This window comes from Cyclopterus lumpus, chromosome 6 (assembly GCF_009769545.1).
Source record: "Cyclopterus lumpus isolate fCycLum1 chromosome 6, fCycLum1.pri, whole genome shotgun sequence".
Taxonomy (NCBI): domain Eukaryota; kingdom Metazoa; phylum Chordata; class Actinopteri; order Perciformes; family Cyclopteridae; genus Cyclopterus; species Cyclopterus lumpus.
In genome coordinates, this window is record NC_046971.1 from 14,098,009 (window position 1) to 14,115,300 (window position 17,292).

At 41.5% G+C, this 17,292-nt stretch overlaps 2 protein-coding genes across 3 annotated transcripts; one reads left to right on the top strand and one right to left on the bottom strand.

The window, feature by feature from the left end:
- Nucleotides 1-3,490: 3,490 nt before the first annotated feature.
- On the top strand, nt 3,491-7,830 carry LOC117732633 (proline-rich transmembrane protein 4). The gene is made up of 2 exons (XM_034535686.1): nt 3,491-4,289; nt 5,756-7,830. The coding sequence occupies exons 1-2, from the start codon at nt 3,491-3,493 to the stop codon at nt 7,828-7,830; spliced, it is 2,874 nt and encodes a 957-aa protein (XP_034391577.1).
- A 1,259-nt stretch (nt 7,831-9,089) lies between these two features.
- On the bottom strand, nt 9,090-16,109 carry impdh1a (IMP (inosine 5'-monophosphate) dehydrogenase 1a). 2 transcript variants are annotated; one of them, XM_034534948.1, is made up of 15 exons: nt 15,831-16,109; nt 15,201-15,299; nt 14,590-14,638; nt 13,812-13,913; nt 13,541-13,615; nt 13,201-13,407; nt 12,992-13,079; nt 12,674-12,873; nt 12,314-12,404; nt 12,093-12,188; nt 11,861-12,004; nt 11,471-11,612; nt 11,224-11,367; nt 11,037-11,120; nt 9,090-10,588 (listed from the first exon to the last, which is right to left on the bottom strand). In XM_034534948.1, the coding sequence occupies exons 1-15, from the start codon at nt 16,064-16,066 to the stop codon at nt 10,567-10,569; spliced, it is 1,779 nt and encodes a 592-aa protein (XP_034390839.1). In that variant the 5' UTR covers nt 16,067-16,109; the 3' UTR covers nt 9,090-10,566. The 2 variants fall into 2 exon arrangements, with proteins under 2 accessions (XP_034390839.1, XP_034390840.1); XM_034534949.1 differs by lacking the exon at nt 15,831-16,109 and adding an exon at nt 15,390-15,443.
- Between the last annotated feature and the right edge of the window lie 1,183 nt (nt 16,110-17,292).

The following is a 17,292-nucleotide window of genomic DNA, read 5'->3' on the forward strand; positions in this document are numbered from 1 at the left end:
CTCAAGACCAGCCCACTTTTTCCATGGGGAGTTTTTTTGGCGCGTATGGATGAGATTATCGCGTTTATAAAGCACATTTTAGTTTTTAGGCTCACTTATCCATCAATAAAAGTTCTCGTCTCACCGACGGGGAAGGACCCCCGTGAAAAGACGGAAACGTGGAGCAGTAGGATGATAGACGGAGATTGTATTGGCCAAAACAAAACTTACACAGCAGTTAGGACAGAAAAATAGGACACCGAAAGTCCAAAAGTCAAACCAGAACTCAATATAACCAGGTAAAACGCCCACGCGCACACGCGATAAAACAGGACTATTGTATACCTAAACAGAGATAGAGGAACAGGGTAAACACAGGAAGATTCAACAAAAGCAAAGGAATTTCAAAATAAAACACGAAAAAAACTTAACTAAGATCGTGACAGGTAGCACTGAGGCGAAAAGGACATGTTTGATTCCTTTCCTTCAGCGTGACATTTGCTTTATTTCCCTAATATTCATATGAGCTTCCTTCCTCCAAATGATATCCAAAATCCTCTATGTGTATTTGTGACTGGTTGTGATTTTGTCTGTGGGTTTACCCTTTTAACCCTTAAAAGGAATACACTCGTAAATACAATCGGTACATTTGGAATAGCATTTACAAATGCATAAAGATTACAAATGTTGAAGAGGAAGTGTGACACTGTTGGACCTGTGTTTTAGGTCCAACAGTGGAGACATGTGATCAAGCTTAAAAGTCAAATCAACTAGGGGGCTTTATCTGCTCACATGGCCATGATAAGTAGGAATGATACACAACACTTATCACCCTTCATTCCAGCAGTGCCATGCCTTGTTTTTACCCTCTTCCCCTTTGCTCGTGCAGCTTTGTTTCTGTGTCTCGTCCTGTGTCTCGTCCTGACTGTCCACATTCCCAGCTGGACCCCAATCCCTGCTGACTTTGTCTTGTTGGAGGATGACCTGCACATGTTATTGGATCAGTTCAACCTGTTTTTCACAGAGAATGTTAGTTTCTTAAGGTTTATCAACGATGGTTTGTATCTTGATTCACAAAAAGTGTTATTTGATATTTCCTTTGTAATTTACAATAAGCGAATGTTGACTAAAATCTATGCCAACCAATTGTTATACGTTGTACCATGTTTTTTGCAAAGGAATTCCGGTAACCACAGTTGCCGGCAACTTCCTTTGAACTTTGTAATAAAATACCGTAACTCATACAGATGAACTGTGTTTATCTCTAAGAAAGACTGTAATTAGGTTTACAGTATAACTGCTGTTTTTACAAAACATACTGTCATGTCTTGTATGTTGTCACTTTATTTTTTACGGTGAATTTCTGGCAACCACAGCGACAGTGGAACTTTTCAATAAAGTACCGTAACATATTATACAGTTGTACTGTGTTTTTCACTGAAAAAGACTGTAATTGGGTTTACAGTAGAATGCTGTTTTTAAAAGGAATGTACCGTTTATAACAGCTGTTATTTCTAAAGCAAATAACTGTAAACAGGTTTATGATATATCCGTTTTTTTTATCGTAATTTACCATAAACAAAAACAGTTCTCAAATGTGAATTTTACGGTTGCAAAAAACTATCGTAATGTATTATACGGTGTCACTTTATTTTATACGGTAAAGGTCTGGCAACCACAGCTGCCGGTAATTCACCGTTAACTTTTCAATAAAGTACCTTAATATATTATACAGTTATACTGTGTTTTTCACTAACAAATACTTTAATTAGGTTTACAGTAGAACTGCTGTTTTTACAAAGCATACCGTAATGTATTATACATTGTCACTTTATGTTTTACGGAAAAGCTCTGGCAACCACAGCTGCCGGTATTTCACCGTATATTTTACACTTTTTTTTTTACAGTGTGTCTAAACAGAAACCCGCCCAATGAATTAGGATAGCAAGTGTGAGGCGGCAATAATTTGGCCATGTCCCTCACTGAGCTCATATGTTTGGCCTGTCATTGTTCCTTTCCAGTCCCTTTAGTTACGGCTGGGTTGGTGCTTTCCTGTGTCCTCATCAGACAGCGGGTTGATCACACCCCTTGGGAAGTTCCTGTCTTCATCACTGCCTGACTGTCTAAACTTTAGAGACAGTTGGTAAACTGCTCTCTTTGTTATTGGCTGTGGTATTCACAGCCAATTAATTCTTGGCATGAAGAATCAGTCTTTAACTGTTGGTGTTTTGTTCTAAATATATGTTTGGCAGATCTGTATTTATCAAATATTTTTGGATGGCAGTAGAATCAATGTGTTTTTGGCAGAATGTCCAAACATCAATAATTCTGGCTTAAAACAAATCATGTGTCCTGCTAGTTCAGCAATGGTCAGTGGAGGACTTTTCAGTTCCCTACCTCAGCCTCAAAGAGACGGCACAGATGTGTGACTATGCTTTAAACTCTGACTTTAAAATGCATCCAAAGGTATGTGGATCAGTGTCTATTTTAGAATCAACCTTGGGAATAGAATTAGGCCACGAGGCTACTGGATTTCCCCCACTGGGTTAAAACTACATGCATGAGCAAGACAATAAAGTGAGCATGGGAGAGATCATTCGAATCAAAGGCTCTTCCCACAATAATGGCATGGCAACAAGGTCACGAGTGGTAATTACAGAATTCAGGTTAGATATTCTCTGTCAAAAATGGCATCCTCTTGGTTCGGAGGTACTGTATGTAGAGTGCATATGCACACAAGTAATCGTGCAATATGCACGTCTGCCATTCAAAGATAATTCCCTGCGTCATTTAACTACTGTTCGGGACACACACTGATGTGATTAACAGAAACAGCAGTAGGCGATGATACTGAGTGTGTTGTGGATGATGCCTCACATTTAGGAGAACGGCATTGTGTAAACAGTCAATCTGACTGTCAGATCAGTGCAGAAGCAGAGAGTGGGACAGCGGGGGTTGTCTCGAGGAGGTGGGGTCTGTCCCATGTGTCGACAGAGTAGAGGGGCACAGCACAGTGAGTATGAAAGGACATAGAGTGCTACGCAGCGAGAGACTGCAGGCATGCAGCAACACGAAGGAGCATACATGTTTAAAGAGGCTGCAGCAGAGTGGGCTAATGATGAGGTAAGAAAGCAGTTGTGTACTTAATATCCATTAATGTGTGTCGTTAGAATAAATGACCATTTGCACTCTGACATGTGTACTGTGTGTATGTTATGGGACTTTATGGGTGTATGAGGTTTTGATCCCTTTCATATTTGCATTTTAGTACTTGCCCTATATGCAGAGATACAAATTATTTATTGCAAATATCCTAGAAATGCACAATGTTTGATGAATGGTTGCAGAGATTGTGTCTTGAATGTGATTTACCTTTCTCCATCCCCCCAGGTGTGTTAACCATGACATCCGTCAGAGATGTGAGGTTAAAGATCGGTCAAGCTTGTGACAGGACAATACCCCTCAAAGCCTTCAGCATGTGACTTTATGGTGGAATTTGTAGACCCTCGCCATGCACTCTCTGTGGAATCTTTATCTTCTTCTCCTCCTCTCCTTACCTCTCTCACTTCATGTCATAGCCTTCACTGGAGAAAATGTCATGGATGCACAACAGCCAGACACCGACACAGCAGTACGGCGTCTCACACAGCCTTCACAGAGACCACGGGCATCTGGTTTAGCACCGGGGAATCCCATTTTTGGGACTGAGAATGTTGACTTCCCGGGTTTGCCTGAGAGTTGGCCCCAATTGTCATCTGAGGAATCCGATATAGGTGTGATCGGTGAATACATTGATTTGCAGGAAAGCACAGAGACATCTCGCTTGTATCCTAATGAGAAGGGTCTTGTCATATCCAGACCTTCCGATACAGAAGATGAAACCTCCAAGGAGAGCACACAACCAACAAGGTCTTCATCAGGAGGAGCACTACCTCGACCCACCCAGGAACAAACAGTGAAGTACCAGCCAGCTGACACAAATACTCAATCCATATTGCATTCTACACAGACGGGAGAGAATCTGCCAACTTTCTCAGCCTCTCAGAATGAGACAACAGATGGACAGTTACCTTCTCTTCTGTCCGGCTCATCAGTTCCGGACTTCACTTCAATGTCTGCTAGACCTGAGCCCAGCCCTGAGCGCCCCACTCCACCAGTAGCTGCTTGGGGATGGACCACAAGCCCTTATGTTGCCACGCAAAAAGAGACACAGGAGGGCACAGTCCCAGTGAAAGAGACCGGAGTGGGATTGATTGATATTATGGGTGATATTTTACACAGAGGATTTGTATCCATGGAGGCAGATAAAGGTAAGCCATGAATGAAATAAAATATATTTGGAGCATCTATCATGAACTAAACCTCACACCAATCCCAGTAACCACTTGTCACTTATGGCCAATACTGAATAGTAGGCTTGATAGTGTTACCCTCTTTAAATACCTAAAATAAAATCTACAAGACTCCACGTCTATGTGTGACTGCAGTGTTTCTGATCGGTAATCTGCAGGCAGACACATTACACTCACAAAAGGGTTTGCATCCCTACACTCCCCCAAGCTTTCAAGGACCTCAAAAATATCTCCTTAACTCTTCCTCAACTTTCTCTACTCTCTCCTTTTCTCTCAAACATTTGATTCTCTCTCTCTTGTTGATGTCAAAACATGTAATTCAGTCAGTGTCCATTACCCACACCCAAAGGTCTCTGGATAATGTGGTGCACACCTGCACATGCAGTATTTACTGTACACACACACACACACACACATGATGGCATTCACTTGTCAAAGTAAATGATGTGTTATGTCCACTAGCATAAAGGGAGGAGGGCTTTGACATAACTCTGTGAGAACTTACCCTTCCTCAAGTTGCCGAAGCATTTGCAGTTTTGCAATTGCTAAAAGACAATTTCGGAAATAAAACCCATAAACATATATAATAAAAAATATCTCACCACTCTTGCAAAAGCAAACACTTCATTTTAGGCACTTCTAAAAAATATATTTTTGCATCACAATTTTGCACATAAATCAAATCAATAGCTCTTCCCTCATGCCAACTGCACACTTTAGTTTTGGGCATGTTCATTTGTAGCATGCTGTAAAAAATGCAATGGGGAAACAAAAATGATTGTTTTTTCTCAATACTGATACTTCTAACAGTATGAGACACAATAACTGTAATAGGCACAACCTTACTGCGAGTTTGGAAAGTAAATGTATCAAATACTACGGTTTGCTGCTTCTGCATTGACACAATCCCTCCACTGCAAAAGGAGGACCAGAAACGGACAAATCCCAGTTATAACTAGTAGGTTCCCAGTATCTGGTGGAATACCGGTTACTCTGAATGTCATTTCACCAAGAGAATGAGATGCTTACAATATGTATTGGTCACACAATCATATAATTAGATGTGACATTTGAATAGCTCTGCATGTTCTTGTTGAAAGAATGCAACATTAATGACAGTCCAACACATTTTGGCTGTGCTTAATAATAGCCACACAGAATGAGAGCATCAATGAGGTCAATACTGGCTAATCAAAACACATTTTCTCTCGACACTACTTCCTCATTCTCTCTCTCTCTCTCTGTGACCCAGTTAAAGATTCCCAGTTGCAAGCCGGCTCTGTTTTATTATGGATTAACTCCACACATGGTAGATAGTCCCCCGCTCTTTTTTTTGACACAAATACAGTGTGTGTGTATATATATATGACACAACAAAATTAGTTTGTTGGTAATGTTTCAATTTATCGTACTTGCTTTTTCAGATGACTCCAAGGATGATGAAAGACCAAAGACCAGTGTCACGTCTGCCACACCCTGCAAAAAATCCAACCAGTCCTGGACTCCCACCTACCCAGATGACTTTACCCCCAACGAGTCCCTGCGCCCCGATCTGACTCTCAGATCTGTCCTTTTCGTCCCTCTGTATTCGGACTGGAACTCTGCCCTCGCCACATGGGGATTTGCATGGGAAGCACACGTCTATGGCCTAGGGTCTGTCTTTACTGTATTTGGCCTAATCTCTGTGGTGTGCCTGTTAGGCCTGCCCCTGCGATGTCCCCCGGGAAGCCCCTACTTCACCCTGCTGCACTTGTTCCTTCTAGCGTTTGCAGGGATCCAAGCTTTCTGTTTGCTCTATGATGCTTACAATCAACAAGACCGGCTTCCCCCTCTGGGCTCTCTGCTGCTCTCTGAGCTGCCCTTTCCCTGCCTGATTTCAGCCTTCTCCCTTGCCTTCAATCTTCTTTCCTTACGTTTACGAGTGGATCTTTCATTCCCACTTGCTAATTCCACCTCGTTCTCAGCCTTGCCCAGACCTTGCCTGTTACTGTGTATGTCCATGCTGTATTCTGGGGTCTCTCTGGGGTGTGTTGGCATGCTTCAGCTCTTCCCCAACCTCCCCTCAGTGATCCTGCTATTCCCTCAGGGTGTGTTTGTATGTCTCACCATCTTTCTATCATGCTCCTACCTCATCTTCTACTGCTTGATGCAATTCAACACTAAACACATCTACCGACTGAATGACAATGGAGAGAATGGAGGACCTCCTGCAGTGATGCCACCTGCACGTTGCCCCTTTGCCAATGCGGAGGACTGGGGAAGGGCAGCAGGAGCTGGAGTAGGGGCTTCGTTGTGTTTGTTAGGGTGTGGAGGCCTCCAGTTTTATGGGATCCTGCATGCCCTTGGTTTGGGTGGAGTTGATGGCAATGGGTTCCAGCCCTGGCCATGGTGGGGCTACCAGGTAGGCAGTAGGCTCTGTGAGATTGGAGTGTGTCTAGGTTTGTCTCTCATTGGTTCACACCCTCTATTCTGTAAAAACAATTCCTCCATTAAGACCATAACTAATCCCCGGCCAGGATCTTGGTCCCGCCTCTCCTTTAGCTCCCCTTCACGAGGGCTCACCCTACCCTCTCAGGGAGGTGCAGATTCTGTTGTCCTCTCCTCTCACAATTCTTGGTCCCAGGGTAAGCAGGAAAAGTTGGTGGTCTGTGATGTCATAACGAAGGGACAGTCAGAGGATCTTCCTCTTTTCTCAATGGTGGATCCTCCTGGGAATGGGCTCATTCCCAAGTCCAGCCAATCCCAGAACACTGTACTACCTCTCCCTACACCTCCAAGCCCACCGCACAAGCCAAATAATGCAGTTGAGTCTCAGCTTTGGTCACTGGGTAGCCGAGGAATGGAGAATGACTCAACTGTGGATCTGCGGCCCCCATCTCCCATAGACCTGTCCCGCAGCATTGACCAGGCTCTGTTCAGTGAATCCCTATTCTCTCACAGTATCTTTGGTTGGCCAAGACTCTTCCATGCTTCTTCCAGCCTCTCTTTGGGCTCTCCTAGCCAGGGTGCATTAGAGCAAGGGCCTAGCTCTATAGAAGATGCCCTATACCGAACCTCTTCTTGTGGTGACATGGAGCAAGACAACGTCCTCTCCAGTTCAAGACCTTCCCAGCCACAGAGCTCTTTGACATCTCACAGCAAGTCACCGGAGTCAACAGAGCAATGGGATTGGAAAGAGAGCGTCTCTGGTTCAACACAAGGCCTGTGCAGCAATCCCAAGGAGACAGGAAAGCTGCGCTCACATTCCTGGGCCAACAGAGGTCAACACTTTGCTCAGAGCAGCCTCCCTAGAGCAATCCCCCACCTGTCTTACCATCGGCGCTACAGAACCCTGAGCTTAGCCTCCCGGGACAGTCGTGGATCTGGCCGGCTGGCAGCTACTAGACACCTGAGTGAGAGCAAACAGCTGGAATGGGATCTGGCTGTGCAGGCGGAGTTTGTCAATGTGTGCCGACAAATTGACACTCTCAGTGTTTGCAGTGACACCATTGAATTATAGAAAGTTGTAAATGTTCAGTTATGATTGAAATGCTCACGACATTGTACAGAAGTAGCACTCAGATCAGGTTAGATGCCTCATAAAAGTTATACACATGAACATAATTACCTGAACTAATAAAGGGAATTAACATTATTGAAACAATATTTAGGCCTAATTTATTTTCTATAAATACTGTACTGTTAATATTATATATGTTGAAAACTTGATTGTAATGGCTGTCTTCATCACAGTTCACTCAGCTTTAACATTTGTACAACTGACATGTTGAGCTTTGTGATATTTGAAGCTACAGAGAGGATTTTCAGCTAATAGAGGGCCTTATTTAATATGAGTGGACAAACAAAGTTTAACTCTACACTGTCGGGTTTTTATTAGTGGAAAGAGTTTGACGTGCTCAGAAAATAAGTCACCATGACCTCTTCTCCGTTTGATTGTATGGACACCGTTTCATCTACAGTGTTAAACAATAACAATACAAATCAAAATGTAATTCACTGAAGGGAGCTTTTGCTGGCCTTTACGTTGTGTACAATGTTGGCAAACCTTTTGGCATGTAATGCTTTTCTCACTGGATTATCATAAAGTATTTCAGTGTGGTGTAATAAACTTGGAAATTCAAGGACAACTCATGCATACACAGGATGAGTTTATCAATCCTTTATTGTACGGTCTCTTTTGTCAACCATTTAAGTGGTATCTTTAATATGGCCGTCTTCACTTAAGATGAGGTCACACACAATACTTAACTTACGACCAGTAACTACCTGAATTAATCATGAATTGCCGTATTAAAACACGTTTATAAAGCACACATATTCCCTAACCATCAGTGCATATCTAAATCATTATAGGTATAAATAAATCATAAATAATTGACATATAAATCGTTTTTTTTTATAATTAACTAACACTTTATAAATTATCTCATTAATCATCTATAAGTCCTTAATAATTGGTTTGTAATATATTTTACTTAATTTACAAATGCAGAATACATCATTTATAAAGTATGAAAACCCAATCATGAAACACATTACACATTGATTAATAAGCATGAATATTATATGCAAGCTTATTAATCAAGAATAAAATATGTATAACTGTGTTTATGAATTGCATACTAATGAGTGTTAATGTTGGAACAATGCTGTATAAATGATTAATTAAGTGTTTACTCATACTTAACTAATGCTAAATAGCGTTAGTAGAGATAAGAAAAACAACACTTTCTGACATGACAGAAATAAAAACGTCCATTTCAAAGTTATCTTTATTCATCCAACACTATTAACATAGACATAATTTTAAAACCAGTGGGTGATAGAAGAAAATATATTAATACATTTTCTGTAACCTTTAAATAAGAAACTATTTAGAAACTTGATCAACCAGTTCACCAGTACACTGTTTATCATAGAACAACTTATGTTATACCAAAGATGTTGAGTAACATCCAGAAAAATAAGAAATCACATTTAAAACTGATACATCAACTTTAAATAATGTTTTGACTACATAAAGATATAAATCTATCCTAAGCAATTGTTTTGTTCCAAACCTTCTGCACTGACTTTATTGCTCTATTTCATTGACTCACAATACTTTTTTTTTATCATGAACCTAAAAAAATACAATAACTACCTTTATTATGTATTATGTACAGTCAATAGCCATCTAATTAATACTGTTTTTTTTAATTAAATTCTAGAAGATTACAACATGTCAAGCCAAAGTTACTCAGACTTATTTGTAAAATGAGAATATTGTATGGAATTATAATCAGATAATCAGAAATGTAATGTGTGTAGTCTTCTGTCTTGTTACGCAAACAATTTGTTATCAAGTTTCTTCTGTATCAAATAAGGGGAGTAGAGGAAAATTCAGAGTGAGATTTAAAACTACTAAATAGTTGAGTTAAGCTGATGCTAAGCTTTGGTCCCTTCTGCAACAATCTGGAGGTAAGATTACTACATTCAAGGTGATCAGAGAATCCATTATGTAAAAATAAAATATTTGTCTGTCAGAGAAATTACATAGTTTGCTTAAACAAAAACTAGCAGGTGTTGTAAGAAGATAACGAGAACACAATTGAACTATATGTAGATGTTTCCTCCTGGTTAAGTACGCTTTACACACAAGTTATCAGCACAGAGCTGTAATGAGGTTGTTTAATTTATCTGTTACTTTACTCCTATTCTGAAAAAAAATGGGAAACATTTTTATTCTGCAAATAAAGTATCTAACTGTTTGATGTCCTCCAAAAGTCAATGCATGTTGCACTACACAAAAATGATGGCAATCTTTGTTGTATTGCCTACTCGCCTGTATCAGGGTGTAATTCAGAGGCCAACCAGGAGATGGGCCTCCCGTTAGATCAGCAATGATGAGCTTATCCTAAAGTAACATCCGTTGGCTTGTTGAAAGGGATCAGATAATTACGTTACCTCCAGTGCACCTTAGCCACAGTGGAAGAAAGACAGATAAAGGGCACGTAAAGTTTGAACTTTAAATTGAGGTGTTGTTTTGTTCATCTTTGATGGGGTCAGAGATGAGAGAGACAAGAAACAAAGGAGAGAACACAAAAAAGCAGTCTCAGGTTTTAGAGTGTGTAGGTTGTACAGTAAAACAACAGATTTCTGTATGTAGTTTGATCACATGCGCCCGGTGCATCTGCTCATAGCCGCTGGGGATGGGACATTTGGTCCTGTTCGAGTGATTCCTCTTCCTCCAGAGTCAGTAAAGTCGTTTCTCGTAACTAAGCATGAAACAGAAAAAGAAGAGGATAAGCGTCTCCTTTGTTGACATAACAGTTCCCTGCTATAAAAGCAATATTGGATGGAGATGAATAAATGAAAGAAAAAGATGGAGGCGTGATAACCACGTGGATGTACTTACATGGCACAAAAGAATATCTAATGTGACAGCATGGGTAAGAAAAGAGGAAGAGAGAAGACACATTTTGAGGCTGCTAAGCACAGATAAATTCCATTTAAAAGGTTTCTGAGGAACATTGCTGAATATAAGTGAAGCCGACACACATCATTAGAACCTTTAGTGTCATGAAGTAAATCATATTTATTTAAAATAAAGATTTAAACAGTAGAAAAGGGAATATAGAAAAAAGACAAAGAGAGTAAAGAAGGGGTTGCAGAGGAAGGGACAATGTCAGAAACCAGGGATCAGGGGTCAGAGGTCAGACTTACGAGTGGAGGCCGTGGACTCCTCCCTCCATCTGAGCAGACATGGTTCTCTTCTCAAACTTCAGCTCTCCAGAGTACATCATCGACCTGGTGCAAAACCACACAGCTCATATCAAAAGGCCCTAACACATGACACACTTACACACTTGGGCACCTGCACGCACACAAACACACACCATTTCCCACTGACCGTAAAATGGATAAACTCTTGGCTCCTATGTCCTGACAGCCATGTTGGATACCAGCAATGAGGTAGGGAGCAAACTTGTGAATGGAGCCTTTATCTTGCACTGATCCTGAGACACCTTGAGCCACCTTCAGCTTGTCTCCCTCACTGGAGACACAAACACAATTCACACAGAGTGAGAGATAAAGAGATAAAGGTGTCATTGCGACTATAAATGTTTCTAAGGACCTTTGTAACCTCACTCCCTCACCTGAAGTAGCGTTTCTGACTGTTATTTTTCTCCATGGCATCCAAGGAGCCCATTCCTCTGTATTTTTTCAGACGGACACCATCTGAAAAGAAATATTCTCCTGGAGCTTCAGTGGTTGCCGCGAGCAACGACCCCATCATCACTGAGGGCAGAAATATGAGAGGACAAAAATATAGGTTTCGGATATGCATATTGCTGAGGATTAACAGGCAAGGACAAAAAGACTATATTGCTGACAGCACCTTCAGACATTCTGAGATCTGCTCTAATGTATCAATATAAGATATATAATAATTATTACATCAAATGTCCACTGAATGATCCAAACATAATTCATAACAATGTAGAACTTGAGGAAACAGTAGTACACAGAAGTAAACATGTATCTACCTGTTGATGCTCCCAGGGCCAGAGCCTTCACCACATGACCAACAGTCTGAATGCCTCCATCAGCAATGACTGGTACTCCAAAACGTCGGGCATACTCTGCAACCTTGTACACCGATGTACCTTGGGGCCGTCCACATGCCATCACTGAGGAACGAGAGCAGAATATTGCGTATCACAAGTGTTTATTTTACTAAACCAGCTGTTGTTTACGGTACTGTGCTTTTCCACATACCTTCCTGGGTGATACAGATAGAGCCACACCCCATGCCCACCCTCAGTGCATCCACACCAGCATCTATGAGGTTTTTGGCCTGAGCAGCTGTCACCACTAGAGGGGGACATACAAACAGATAAGAGCTCAGTGTGGGAGACAGTGGTATAAAAGGTTATACAAATAAAAGATTATAGGGTGTTTCCACAGCACAAATGCAGCAAAACAAGAGGCGAGCTTACCATTTCCTCCAACTACCTGTAGTTCAGGATATTTCTGTTTGATGTAGTTTATCATATTGATTTGATACACTGAGTTTCCTTGGGAGGAATCCTGTTAAAATGAAACAGTTTCAATGAGAGATGAAGCACCTACTGTATCTCTAATACAAATAAAAATAAAATATAAATATATGTGTATATATATATATACGTAAATTTGAGCACTTCACGTTTAAGAAAGTCATCAAGAAACCCCAACGCTACTACATTCCTCCCATATGTATCAACAGGCTGATAACCTTTCTGACTGGTATGTGTTATGCCATCAGAATCAAATCACAAACGAACCAAAAGCTTAGTCAGACCCCTGTCAAAACCTACCAGGACGACCACATCCACCCCAGCCTGCATGAGCAGGTCTAGTCTGTACTTGTCGTCCTCCCTTGTACCGATTGCAGCTCCACACAGCAGCTGTTTGCGGGAGTCCTTGGAAGCCAGAGGATAATCTCTGTTCTTCTTCAAGTCAGTCCTCGCAATGATGGCAACCAGCTCATCGCTGTCATTTACTATGGGTAACTTTCCTAGAAGAGTCAGAGAGTAAAATGAGTAACAGATAAAGAGAAAAGCCCAAGTGTGTATCTGAGTCTAAGTGCTGGTTACTTATGCTCTACTGTAGCGTGACCTACTTCACAGATGTACCTTTTTTGCCACGTTGCAGTATATCATTAGCCTCTTTGAGTGTGACTCCAGCGGGCGCGACAACTAAATCTTCTCTTTTTGTCATTGCCTGAATCAAAACAAAGTGCATGTATACTAATATACCACCCATTTCATTGATATCATAGGATTGATGCATATATCATGTTCTCGCACACATGCACACATAAACACATAAGCTATACAGCCACCTCCTCCAGGGGTTTGTCATGGTCCTTCTCAGACAGAAAGTCTATGTCTCTGGAGGTGACAATGCCGACCAGCTTGCTGCCCATCTTGCCGGTCTCTGTTACAGGGATCCCAGAGAAGCCATGGCGTGTCTTGGCCTCAAACACGTCCCCCACTGTGTGTCGGGGACTCATCACCACCGGATCTGTAATAAAGCCCTGCTCAAATTTCTGGCAAGAACAAAAATACAAGTGTTGAATGATTAGAGTCCATTCAGTGTATATTGTTTTCATCTTATTGTGTCACAGATGACTTTCTCTTTCAACTGTAAGTCCATATGTGTGTCGACTTAGTCCACCTTACCTTGACTTTGCGCACCTCGTTGGCCTGGAACTCAGCAGTACAGTTATGATGAATTATTCCAATCCCACCCATCAACTGAAAGCAGCCAATCAGAGACATGAAAGAATGAATTGATGAAATAAAACCCAACATGTTCTCGTGCACTTGGTGAGCAATCTGTCTTGATGTGTGTGTGTGTGTGTGTGTGTGTGTGTGTGTGTGTGTGTGTGTGTGTGTGTGTGTGTGTGTATGTATGTGTGTATGTGTAAAGTGCTGCAGTGCTAGTACTCACTGCCATGGCGATGGCCATCGATGACTCTGTGACTGTATCCATGGGAGATGAAATAAGAGGTGTCTTCAGGGTTATCTTCCTCGTCAATGCAGAGGTTAGATCCTAAAAGAATGACGTGCATTTGGAAACAGAAATAATGTTATAATCTTAAAACACATAAACATTGAGAACAAAGTAAATCTAAAATAGAATCTCAAATGTTTGCTATGGCCTGATGACATGATTTTCGACAAACAACGTCCCCACAGTGTTGCAGCTGCAACACATTTGTTAACCAAATGTTAAAGCTGGTTTTTATTTTGCATCGAATGAACCTATAAACCAGTTTAGACAGATTAGAGGTTGACTTGTTGAATTCACCTGCTGAGTGTTAGATGACGCAAGTGTGTGTCTGTTTTGAACACCTGCTATCCAGCAATAACCCATGTGACCCAGGCATGAAATTAATTTAATGTCCCAGCAGAGCTTGCAAAGACGAAAACAAAGCAGGCCAAACAAACAACCATGTGCTCAATGGAGCATAATAAAGAGTTAGGATTGAATTAAAAGAGTTACAGCAAAACGTGTCTGTTCATGTGAAATATTGTCAGGAATATTAAATATCAGTAAACATTTGTTTTATTGAGGTCAAGGTCAAGAACATGTTTGTGTCCCAAAGGAATGACATACCAGAGTTAACATGAAAAAAAGACAAACATAATTGTTTATGTTTGTCCAAAGAATTACAAAAAAAATCTAGTTTGTGGCTTGTTATTTGCATAACAGTAATGATACGTACCACCTCATCAGAAGTAAAATCTATGAAACCAGGGAGGATCAAGAAGTCACTGAGGAGGGAGACACAACAGGCACATGTGAACATCTCGCTTAGGAACTGGGAGAGATGTCTTTATGAATAATCAATATTACTCCTAACAATCACCATAAACAAGGATTATGAAGCTTTAGTTGTGTATGTGAACTGTACAGCGCAAATTATATTCCTGCAAAGCAGCAGTTTGTTTTAAACTTAGCTGACAGTGAGCAGACATAATCTGTCAGCCTTTCAGCCCATTGCATTTATCCTCTGCACTATGATAAACTCTGCATATAGCCTCCATTAAGGAAACTACACCAACACCCATTAACACACTGATACATGCACACACACTCACTGCTTTTAATGTCTGTGACCCCTCTCAAAGTCATCCTTGAAAGTAGTATTACTCATTATAATCCTTCATATAAAACCAGAGCAGATGTGTCATCACTGATATGACTAAACATGTAATGGAAGACATTGCATAACTCTAACGTGTGTTCCTATATGTGTTTAGTGTGTCATACCATAAAATGAGCCAGTAAATCTATGTCTGTAGTTTTTGTGTTTTGTAAAAGCATATCTCTTACTTGTATGTAAGTCCATCGCCAATAGAAAAGAGTTGTTGTGCTGTTAATCCATCTTCAGGAACATAACCTGTTCCTCCACTGATCAAGTAGTCTGCCATGCTAAAATAGAAAAATGCACGTGACTGAAAATATTAAGTACCAGGTCTGAATATTTGGAGGGTGTGTAAAGATGCGACAATGAATTGACACCTATTTCTTTCATGTACATCACAGCATCATATAATGAATGTGCGTAGATCTAATGTCACAAAAAGAATGCGTGTTTTTTTAGTCTGGATGTGTTCATCCATTGTGCAAGACATTCAGGGTGTTTTGACATCTGTTTCTTACGCACGTGCTGTAGCTCCATCCTATTACACATGTTGGAGTGGAGACACGAAATGCTAACAAAAGCAATCCGTTCTTGTCTTTGTAAAAACTTTCAACACACCTGTGACGGCAGTGAAGTGGGTAAGAGGATTGGGTTGGCTGCAGTTAGCTGATAATCAGACCTGTAAAAGCTCTGCACTAGCACTCTGCTACAAAGTACAAACGTCTCAAGTTATAAAGCTTCACGCGATCACTTCTGCACATCAGAGACGGACATGACCTTGCAGTGCAGTGATGGACTGAGCAAGAGTAGAGACTGACCTCTCTGGTTCATATCCAGCTTGGATACGTGTCGCACTGTATCGCTGGGCTGCAGTCTCATGCCCATGTCCATGTGGCGTCGGGTGGGCAAAGGACCCGTAGGCTTGAGTTTGTTCCCCATCTCTGTTCGGGATGCGTGGCCGTGCCGGTTCCATGTCCCCTACAATCCTCCGGTAGTCGATTTGGTAAGTGTCCCTCTCCCCATCTCCAAACCGGTCATAACCATGACCCTCCATCTCTAAGAAATCCAGGGCTACGACCCTCCACAAGGCCCCACTACTTCACTAACACACACACACACACACACACACACACACACACACACACACACACACTCTTCAAGCAACTCTGACTTGTTTCATACACGCAGACAAAGTCACACTCTTATACAATAAACAACTGTCCCGGCAGCTCCCTCACACAGCAACGCACTCAAATTGCTGTTCAGGTGTAAGCCCTAATAAACACCCAATGCTTTGAGTACATGTCCACACACAAACACCTTTCAGACACACCTGACATTGGAGGAAGCTGTCTTGCCATCTGTTTTGTGGCCAGTGCAGCAGTTTCACCAAAACAGCCGGTATTACAAGATTTCACAAATTTTACAATTTACAAAGGTGTAAAATCTGAAAACTGCAGCAGCAACAAAAATAATTTAAGACGGTGTTGTTTGCCTTGAGAAGAGTTTGTATTCCAGTTTGCCAGCTCTCGTCCCTGGAGTTTGAGGCCAGTTAGGCCCTCACGCAGAGGTTTTAGCTAACCTGTTGATGAAGTTGACTATATTGGCACACGAAATTTAGAAATCCATAACAACCCCCAGCTGGAGGCATGAGAAGCCACTGGAGAGGAGTCAGGTCTTTCTCTAATGTAGTGCTGCTTGGTTATCTGCGGAGCTTCTCTCCACTCCGTCTCCCAGTGCCTGCTGAGCTTAACTCTGCTTCTGACAGTAGCAGACGTCACTCTCCCACAAAGAGGATTGGGAGCATTAGTACAACGGGGTGGGGTGAGATGGGCGTGTAGGGTGGAGTGAGGCAGTAGGGCTGAGGGAGAGAAGGATAACACTCGAACACACTTTCCCCTCTGAGGATTACCAGAGTGTAGAGGTGTGAGGGTTTTTTCCTGTCTTTTTTTCCCGCAAAGCTCAAGGAGACAGAACTGTGAATGAGACAAAGGTCAAATCCCAGAATGCTCTTACGCTGCCAGCGTTGCTCATTTGACAAAGACAGACAGAAACGAGACATATAAAAGTGTCTGTGTGCATAAAGAAAAGCAGAACATGTTGGAATTGATCCTTCAGACGGAAATAATTAAGAGTGGCTTTGGAGAATACTGTTGGTTTGATTGATTTGTAACAGCAGTCAGAATGTATTTCCACAATTCTAAACTGTCTTTTTCAGTTCATTGTTTGGTCCAGTATTCAATGTGAGTGTCGTGAACAACAAACCTTTGGATTAAACTG

Excerpts from the sequence above, each read along its gene's own strand:
- impdh1a (XM_034534948.1), bottom strand. The coding sequence starts at position 16,066 with ATGGAGGGTCATGGTTATGACCGGTTTGGAGATGGGGAGAGGGACACT. Across the intron at positions 12,405-12,673 it reads GGGTGGATGTGGTCGTCCTG|GATTCCTCCCAAGGAAACTC; the intron begins GTAGGTTTTGAC and ends TCATTTTAACAG. Across the intron at positions 12,005-12,092 it reads TATCTGTATCACCCAGGAAG|TGATGGCATGTGGACGGCCC; the intron begins GTATGTGGAAAA and ends CTCGTTCCTCAG.
- LOC117732633 (XM_034535686.1), top strand. The coding sequence starts at position 3,491 with ATGCACTCTCTGTGGAATCTTTATCTTCTTCTCCTCCTCTCCTTACCT. Across the intron at positions 4,290-5,755 it reads ATCCATGGAGGCAGATAAAG|ATGACTCCAAGGATGATGAA; the intron begins GTAAGCCATGAA and ends TTGCTTTTTCAG.